At 50.3% G+C, this 8,443-nt stretch overlaps 2 protein-coding genes across 2 annotated transcripts; one reads left to right on the top strand and one right to left on the bottom strand.

Moving 5' to 3' along the window:
• Positions 1-4,977, top strand: LOC111860930 (uncharacterized). The gene is made up of 3 exons (XM_023845112.2): positions 1-1,019; positions 1,135-1,518; positions 2,314-4,977. Exons 1-3 carry the CDS (start codon positions 500-502, stop codon positions 2,901-2,903), a joined length of 1,494 nt encoding a protein of 497 aa, XP_023700880.2. The 5' UTR covers positions 1-499; the 3' UTR covers positions 2,904-4,977.
• A 101-nt stretch (positions 4,978-5,078) lies between these two features.
• Positions 5,079-8,289, bottom strand: LOC111860931 (probable E3 ubiquitin-protein ligase RNF144A). The gene is made up of 3 exons (XM_023845113.2): positions 8,164-8,289; positions 7,438-7,490; positions 5,079-6,815 (listed from the first exon to the last, which is right to left on the bottom strand). Exons 1-3 carry the CDS (start codon positions 8,165-8,167, stop codon positions 6,369-6,371), a joined length of 504 nt encoding a protein of 167 aa, XP_023700881.2. The 5' UTR covers positions 8,168-8,289; the 3' UTR covers positions 5,079-6,368.
• Positions 8,290-8,443: the final 154 nt, after the last annotated feature.

Here is an 8,443-nt window from a genome sequence, read left to right as displayed (position 1 = left end):
CCCAAACAAGAATAAGGAAAGTTGTTGTATTGAATTCATCGAGGAGCCAGGTGTGATCGCTATTTAAATTGTAATATTCAGATATATAATACACAAACTCATGTGTGTAGAAGGGAAGTTATGCTGAATATTATTACTGGCGATCTTCTTCAAGGTAAAGCTAGGTAGTTAGCCGGCTAGCTGAAGTGGTCCACTTTGTTGGAGTATACTGCTGAAACATATGAATGTTTTTCTTAAGTATTCTTATTTTCAAAGAATCCGCGCACGTGCCGCATCTTTATTCTTGATGGCGCGGTTCTGTATGGTTTAAACTGGGCGTCGTGGAGATCAGCTGTTTGCATTGCGGCTTCTCCCGGTGCTTTGTTGTTTAGCGCTGTTATATAGGAGTTTTGGGGGTTTTTGTTAAGCAGCATCCCCCCACGGGATATTCGGGTCACCGGCATGCCCCATTAAACGGGGGATCGGGACCAACGGTGTGGGGAACACATCCGGCCTGGGGATGTCGGTGACGGGCGACAGGCAGACCGGCGCGGCTCTGGTGGCCGATCTGTCGCTGTCCTTCCAGGACGAGCTCACGGCCACCATACAAAACGCCTTCGGGGTGGCACTGGAGATCGCCGTGCTGGAGGTCACCAAGCTGGTGGGCCAGGCGCTCCGCGATGTGCGCGACCAGATGCACGAAACCCTGCGGGAGAACGAATCCCTGAAGCAGCGGCTGCAGAGCGCCGAGGTGGAGCTGGGCGCCGTGCGCAAAGCAAACGCGGTCGGCAGAGCGCCGCCGCCGGGCCCCCAGGACGAGCCACAGCCCGGGAAGCAGCCGGCGGCGCCCGTAAGCGCGCCCGTGGATCCCGCTGACATCTTGCTGGAGGAGAAGTTCGACTTTCTCAGCGTTGAGGCGGACCCAGATCGGGACAGGTCTTTCTGTGAAATCCGTGAGGACGGACAGGTCTGCTCCCACGACCTGACCCCAAACACAGGTGGCCAGACAGCGTCCAGATGCCAGCCTGGAGGCGCAGCCGGTGTGTGATCGTGTGTAATGTCACCTCCGCGCCAGTTTCTCATGTTTAGAATCAAGTTGCGATTAAGCTGAATGTTTTAAATATTGAATGTTTTTCCACCTCTCTGTTTTCCAAGTTTCCAAGAGCAGCCAGACGCGGATGTACTCCGACACCCAGGTGGAGACAGTGCGCTTCGACCAGCCGTGCCCAGAAACTGTGCCGGGAGTGAGTAACACCGGGGCATTCCTCAAAGCAGCATCCCCACCAGACAGCAGCCTGCCAAACCCGAAGCTCGAACAGCCGATCAAGGTGAAGGAGGAGTCGCCAGAGGGAGGCTGCGCCCCCCCGGAGCTGGGCTGCGTCTCCGTGCCGGCTGCTTTCGCTGGGGTGGAGGATGACTTCTGCCCGGACAGCCTCTCCCTGGCTCAGTCACGCCTACTAGAGGACTGGAGGCCAGAACCGCTGCACCTACAGAACTGTGACACTGACACCCTCGCCGCATGCACCAGCCACTCCTTGTGTGAGTGTGGGAGGGGTGAGGTGTGGGCTAGGGGTGGGGTTAGGTGCCAATGGGCATGGTGTATGGGCTGGGGGCATGATATGTGGGTTATGATATGATATGATGGGTTATGTGTCAGTGGGCATGATATCTGTGTTAGGGGTGGGGTTATGTGTGGGTGGGCGTGGTATCTGTGCTGGGGGCGGGGTTATGTGTCGGTGAGCGTGGTATCTGTGCTGGGGGCGGGGTTATGTGTCAGTGGGCGTGGTATCTGTGCTGGGGGCGGGGTTATGTGTCAGTGAGCGTGGTATCTGTGCTGGGGCGGGGTTATGTGTTGGTGAGCGTGGTATCTGTGCTGGGGGCGGGGTTATGTATCAGTGGGCGTGGTATCTGTGCTGGGGCGGGGTTATGTGTTGGTGAGCGTGGTATCTGTGCTGGGGGCGGGGTTATGTATCAGTGGGCGTGGTATCTGTGCTGGGGCGGGGTTATGTGTCAGTGGGCGTGATATCTGTGCTGGGGGCGGGGTTATGTGTCAGTGGGCGTGGTATGGGGACCTGGCCATTGAGAATAGTCTGGATCCTGTTGTACTCTGCAGCTCAGTTTCTAAACATATGCGTTTGGGCTGGGTGTTTCAGGAGTAGGGCGAGGGGACCTGGGTAAAAGGTTTACGGGTTCATCCAATTCAGGTTCATGCTGGGGGCAGGGTATGGTTGGGCAGGGGTGGGGCTGGGTGTGTCAGTAGGCGGGGCATGTGGACCTGGGTCTCGAGTTTCCAGGTGTTCCTGTCATCTTATGCTCTCTTTAATTTCCACCCAGCTGATTCTCCAGTTTTTGGTACTGACTTGTCCGACCTCGACCTCCATGCTCCGTCCTCCAGTGGGCTTCCCGCCTTCTCCAAAGCCTACCAGCATCCGGGCCCCGTTCCCCGTCCCCACTACAGCAGCCGGGTGAGCGGCCCAGATGTCACCCAGCCCAGCGTCACTCCCCCTGCCGGCGGGACCCACTCCTGCCGCGTTTGCGGAGAGTCGTTTCACCTGCAGGAGGAGCTGCGGCGGCACCGGAGCCAGCACCACAGTCAGAACCAGGTCCACGGGTCTAAATCCAGCCGGCACCCGAGACGGCAGGCCTTCCCTCCAGGCCGCAGCCCCTACCACTGCTCCCTGTGCGGCCGCGATTTCAACCGCATGGAGCACCTGAAGATCCACCAGCGCATTCACACGGGCGAGCGGCCATACGCCTGCACCGTGTGCAATGCTCGCTTCCGCCACTCGTGGGCACTCACGAGGCACTTCCGCATTCATACGGGAGAAAAGCCGTACGCCTGCAGTCTGTGTGGGAAGACCTTCCGGAACTGCGGGGGGCTCCGCTTCCACCAGCGTTCGCACTCCCTGGAGGGGAATGGCTGATGCCCTCTAGTGGCCAGGAGGACCTGGGACGAGGAGGGAGGTCGATGAAATGGAGGTTTACAGGGCAGCTGGGGCTCAAATCTGGGATCAAACGTGGAAAATAACTCAGAGCAGGGAAGTACGTACTATGTTATATTTAACTGTTTCCCACCCAGCTTGTTTACAGCACGCCAGAATGTGTACCCTTCTGGATACACATGGGGGGTAATCCATGAAGGAGGATTTCTTGCTTAGCCAGATAACTCCTTGGATTTAAGGTAGTCTGGGCTAAATGGACTTTATTTTCATTCCCTTTCATTTAGCCCAGACTACCTTAAATCCGAGAAGTTATCCGGATAAGCAAGAAATCCTGCTTTGTGGAACAGCCCCCTGGTGTGGATAATAGGGCAAAAACCATAGGCATGTCAATTCATTTATTAAAACCTATTACTTTATCAGTACTAATTATTATTATTTCATTGACCAGTGTTGGTTTATTTTATGTGAGGTACGACTTCACACTCGCAGGGCTGGAGGTTCAAATCATTCAGAATGTCCTCTCACTTTTTCATTGTATTTATCCAGGGTTTTAGTCCATTTTCCACCATCAGCCCAAAGTCTAAATTAGTGTTCCTGTATTGCCCATATTGTGTGTATGTGTGCACCCTGTGACTGGCTCCCCCTCCTGGATGTCCCATGCCAAGCACCTCTTGCTGGTTGGGATAGACTCCAGGCCCCTGAAACCCTGTACTGGATGGAAGGATCGATGATTTAAATAATGTCGAACATATATTGCAGGGCTCTTCAAATTTGTACCTCGATTCCAAATCCAGGCCGTGTTTTCAGTTCTCCCAGGATACTTAGTTTAATAATTACTGATTCTGATTGGTCACAGAGGCTTCACACCCGGCTCACAGGTAAAGGAAGGCTGGAAAACCAGCAGGGCTCAGACCTTGAGGACCGTGATCCGAATAGCCCTGATATATTGTGTTGAAAATTAGTGTTTTTTTTTTTTATTATTATTATTATTATTATTAACACTTTGTGTGTCTGCCTCGTTCTTAAGCTGGTAATTTGCCTTACTGGTGCTGTGTTTCTGCCAGTTGTGGTAAAATTGGTTTGGTTGTTCTAACTTATTTTCTTACATATGTACTGTAATAATTTTCCGCAACATTTGTACAGAATGTAATGATGTGAGTATGAAAACAATCAATAGATATATTGACGTTGGTGTCCAGGCCTTAACTGGACTCTAAATTTCGGAATTTGTTGGATTTTACTGGTGACCAAAGGGTTCATGTCCTCGAAGGAGAAGTATTATTTTTACCGGACATGGGAGATTGGAAAGCAGCTGATGGACGTGAAGCCAGCAACAGGGCAGACTTCCTGATGGAGGGACCGGGAACATCTGAGAGTATGAAGGGACTGGGCGCTAGCCACTTCAGCTTTGGAGCGGGTTCGAAGGCGGTACAATAGTATCTCCTGTCCACGCTTCGTGGGAGCATGGGGCTGGCTGAAGCTGTACCGGTTGCGTTTCTCAGTGCTCAGACGGTGGTGCAGGTTAAGCTGGGAGTTCTTCCTCCACAGATGCTTCGCTGGCGGTTTTCATATTTAATTGTGTCTTATTCTAACTCATGTTTGCTGTTTGTGTGCTTGGGGGGTGTGATGATTCGCAGTGTTACGGTGCCTCTTAGGTTTTCTGTACCCAATATCTGTACATGAATGAAAAGCTGTGGATTCAAGAAAAAAAAAGGATGGTATTTATGGAGTGTGTTTGTGTGCGTACGTGGGCTAATGCAGCCTGTGATGGTCCTGCGACCGCCCTCCACAGCGCCCCCTACCTGTGTTTTTTCTTCTGCAGGTTCATTGTGACCTAATACTGTAGTGTTTCCCAATAGGGTCCTCAGGGACCCGCAGACATCCACGTTTTTGCAAGGAGCTGGGAGGGAGCAGAGACATGGACCGCTGTGGGTCCCCCAGGACCAGATGGGGAAAAACTTAAGTATTAGATTAGTGATTATAAAAAATGGATGGAAGTTTGTGATTTAAGGCGCTTCCTGTATTTTCGCTACCTTACAATACAGACTGAAAGGTCCAGTGACTGAACTGTGCGTTTTTGTTCCTGTCTGTCTCGCCATTGGTCACCTTGTCGGGTGTAAGCTTGGAGCGCCGGAGCGGATCTCAGTCTCAGAGGACCACAGAGCCTTCAGAGAGCGTCTTAATTACAGCCAGCTTTCAGTCTGAAATCGCAGGTGGATGGTGGTGCTGTCTGGCGTGTCCCTGAAATGCAGCCACTGCATCGCTGTTGGGTGAAATCTGGACTCTCGGCAATTAATTGATAGTTTGTTTATTTAGAAATAAATCAAATAATGCTGAGTTCTGCCCTGAAGATTCCAGGTTTTGCCTATCAAATGAAACACAAGTACAGCACTGAGCTGAAGACTGGCTTTAGGTGGAATGAGGAAAACTCTGCAGCTGAAGACTGGCTTTAGGTGGAATGAGGAAAACTCTGCAGCTGAAGACTGGCTTTAGGTGGAATGAGGAAAACTCTGCAGCTGAAGACTGGCTTTAGGTGGAATGAGGAAAACTCTGCAGCTGAAGACTGGCTTTAGGTGGAATGAGGAAAACTCTGCAGCTGAAGACTGGCTTTAGGTGGAATGAGGAAAACTCTGCAGCTGAAGACTGGCTTTAGGTGGAATGAGGAAAACTCTGCAGCTGAAGACTGGTGCACCTGTACCCCAGGTGTGGTGCCCCCTGCTGACAAAACCTGGTTATGCACTTACAACCATTGAGATGGCTTGGAAGAGGAGACTTAACTTGTCGTATGACATGCAGTTGAATACACCGGTATTTGAGGTAATGGTGAACTCTCCGGTGTGCTCCCACGACCCAGAGACAGTTCAGGCGTCCTGTTTTGGCCGAAGTTGAGTTGTTGACGATGGACTGATGGATTTGATGTCTGAGATGTTCCAGATGTTGCAAAGACTGTCTACCAACGGTGAGCCTCAAAAGTCTTGGTCAATATAGCAGATCACATTTCAGAATGGACTCCCAAGCTGCTGATTTGTAAATTAGTGTTCATTTGGACAAGAGCAAAGCAAGCCCTTGTTCTAATTAACCTCAATCCCTATGATTCCTTTTAATATAGATGATTAAAAAAAATTGCCATCTAAAATTATTTTTTTTCAGCCAGCTGTTGATATTGCAATGTAAATCAATCTATTTATTTTATTGTATTATAGTATTGTTTTCACAATATGATTTAAAATGTTTTAAAGAATAATACCACTGAAGCGGTGACTGATATTGGGTCATTTTTCAAGGTGTCTTGTGCCTCTAGGTGGTAGCGTCGAGCTTTTGAGAGGCCTTGCAGTTCGTTACGCAAATGATCTGCCGAATTTAAATGTTGTAGCACTGGAGGTTGTTTGCTCTCTCTCTTCTACCCTGCCATTACCGCAAGACAATGGAAGCCGATGTCCACGTGCATTAGTGACTTTTTGTGACAAACGTCTGCCTGGCTGCCCGGGGCTTATTGCATGCTCTCGACCAGTAGAGCTCTGTTGTTTTCCTGCACTCTCGGCTGCGCTGCAGGCATATGAAGCAGAACCGGTGGCCGCAGGGTCGACATGTGACATACTTGCAGCCGGAATCGTGCATGATCAGGCTGTGGCATTTGGGACAGGCCCGGAAGAGGGGGCAGCCGAAGACGCGGCTCTTGGTGTCCGTCACCGTGTTGCAGCTGAGGAGCGTGGCCACCAGCTGGCAGGAGCCATTGCTGCAGCTCTCGGAGGGGGCATCACAGGAGGGAGCCCAGGGGCAGAGGCAGGAGCGGCAGAAGCGGTGGGAACTGGCGCCCGCAGTGCACTGGACGTACTGCAGGGGGTGCCCTGCACCATCCAGGCAAGGCTGGAGTCTGCCAGTGCAGGAGGGGCACTGTGGAGCGGGGGAGCAGGAAGAAGGTCAAAGTCTGACAGAGAAAGACTGATCTCCGTACATTCAGGCTTCAGTCGTGATTCTCAACGTGTTTGACAAAGTGGTACCGAAAATGGCTGATATCCCTAAAGTCAAGTCACCATTAGGGACGCAGACAAGGAAAATGGTACGTGTCAGAATGACGGTCTCTCCCACGCCAAGGTTCAGATGGAGCTGTCATCACAACGCTCAAGCTATATCCCTGCTGACTGGTGGAGGAGCACGGGGCACCCAGAACCCTGCAGGGGGCTCCGGGCCTAACCGCCGCCGCGTTCCTGCTGCGGGATTCGGGACGTGCTGCGTGAAAACTGCTGGGTCAGCCGTTCCCAGCCCTATCGCTGATGAATTCTGTCACGCAATTTGAATCCTGACATGTAGGTGCGCGACGGGGCGATTATGCAGCAGCCAACGATCAACAACACTGAATGTCAACCCCGGTGCGGAGGGAGCCTCGCTTTCTGGTCTGAGCTATGACATATTTTATGGAAGGAGGAGGATTATCTAGAGCCACCTGAACATCAGGACTGATCACAGGGGCGTAAATAGGGGCAGGCAGCTGGGTAACGGAGAGGTTCTGCCTTACCTGGTCTCTGCTATTGTCTTTTCTCTTAGTCCCAGAGTGCTTTGCGGTTCTTTCTTCAGACAGGAGAGAGAAAGAGCCGGTTGAGGAAAAAAAAAACGCTCTTGCCAAGTCTGTAATATTGCAACATTACGGCTAACATCTCGAGAGGCTTTAGTTTTTTTTGGGGTGAAGTTGACATAAATAGAGTGCTTCGTTTGGTAAATCTAAACAAAACCAGAGGTGTAAAGTTACGAAACATAAATTGTTACTGTACTGAAGCAGGTTTGGTTTCCTGGATTTGTAATTTAGTTGCGAGTAAGATCATTAGATTTGAATGTGTAGAATTTTTTTCTCAAGTACTTTTAAAACCAGGTGTTTTTAAACTTTAACTTGAATAGTATTTTACTGGACTATTTATTTGAGTATAACATGTACCTATTATGGTATCTGTATTTTTACTTAAATGTGAAAGTACTTTTCCACCACTGAACAAAAACAGAAATGAAATGACTGTCGTTTTAACGTTTACTCTGTTGTGACTTTCAACGTAATACATAACTCGGATGCTTGATTCATTCTAAGATTATTGCTTTGTATAAAACTTGCTGTATGTCAGTTTTATAACGAAGATTGAAAAAAGCCTATAATCTACCCGATATATTGACGTTAGGGATATTGTGCAGTTTTATTACGCTAATGTACGTTCTTGCTGCCGCATTGAGCTTTTGGACGTTAGCGAAGTCTCACCCATAACTGCTGCCGATCGGTCCGCCGTCCGTTTCTTCGGCTCCCCGGCGTCGGGTTTCCTCGTGATCCGTTCGGGTTCGGTTCGCTGCCTTTCTGGGTCACCTCGGCTTCGCAGTCCGCCAGCCTTGTGACGTTTTCAAAGCAAAAGTAAAACCCTCCGCTTTGTTGGGGAAATTCTCCTTAAGGGTAATTCAGAAAGTGCGGTCCGTAAGCGGAGAACATTAAACAACTAGAAAGACGATAAATATGTACATTTCTGTGCATAACAGTTTGGGTCTAA

The sequence above is a fragment of the Paramormyrops kingsleyae genome, chromosome 24 (genome assembly GCF_048594095.1).
Source record: "Paramormyrops kingsleyae isolate MSU_618 chromosome 24, PKINGS_0.4, whole genome shotgun sequence".
Classification (NCBI taxonomy): domain Eukaryota; kingdom Metazoa; phylum Chordata; class Actinopteri; order Osteoglossiformes; family Mormyridae; genus Paramormyrops; species Paramormyrops kingsleyae.
Note: the sequence above shows the minus strand (reverse complement) of the source record. Positions and strands in the feature narration are given on the sequence as shown.

What these genes read in the sequence shown, in the direction of transcription:
- LOC111860930 (XM_023845112.2), top strand. Translation starts at nt 500, where the DNA reads ATGTCGGTGACGGGCGACAGGCAGACCGGCGCGGCTCTGGTGGCCGAT. An exon ending in CCAGCCTGGAGGCGCAGCCG is followed by an intron (nt 1,020 to 1,134) that starts GTGTGTGATCGT and finishes CTGTTTTCCAAG; the next exon opens with TTTCCAAGAGCAGCCAGACG. An exon ending in ATGCACCAGCCACTCCTTGT is followed by an intron (nt 1,519 to 2,313) that starts GTGAGTGTGGGA and finishes ATTTCCACCCAG; the next exon opens with CTGATTCTCCAGTTTTTGGT.
- LOC111860931 (XM_023845113.2), bottom strand. An exon ending in AAGACAATAGCAGAGACCAG is followed by an intron (nt 6,816 to 7,437) that starts GTAAGGCAGAAC and finishes CCCGCTCCACAG; the next exon opens with TGCCCCTCCTGCACTGGCAG.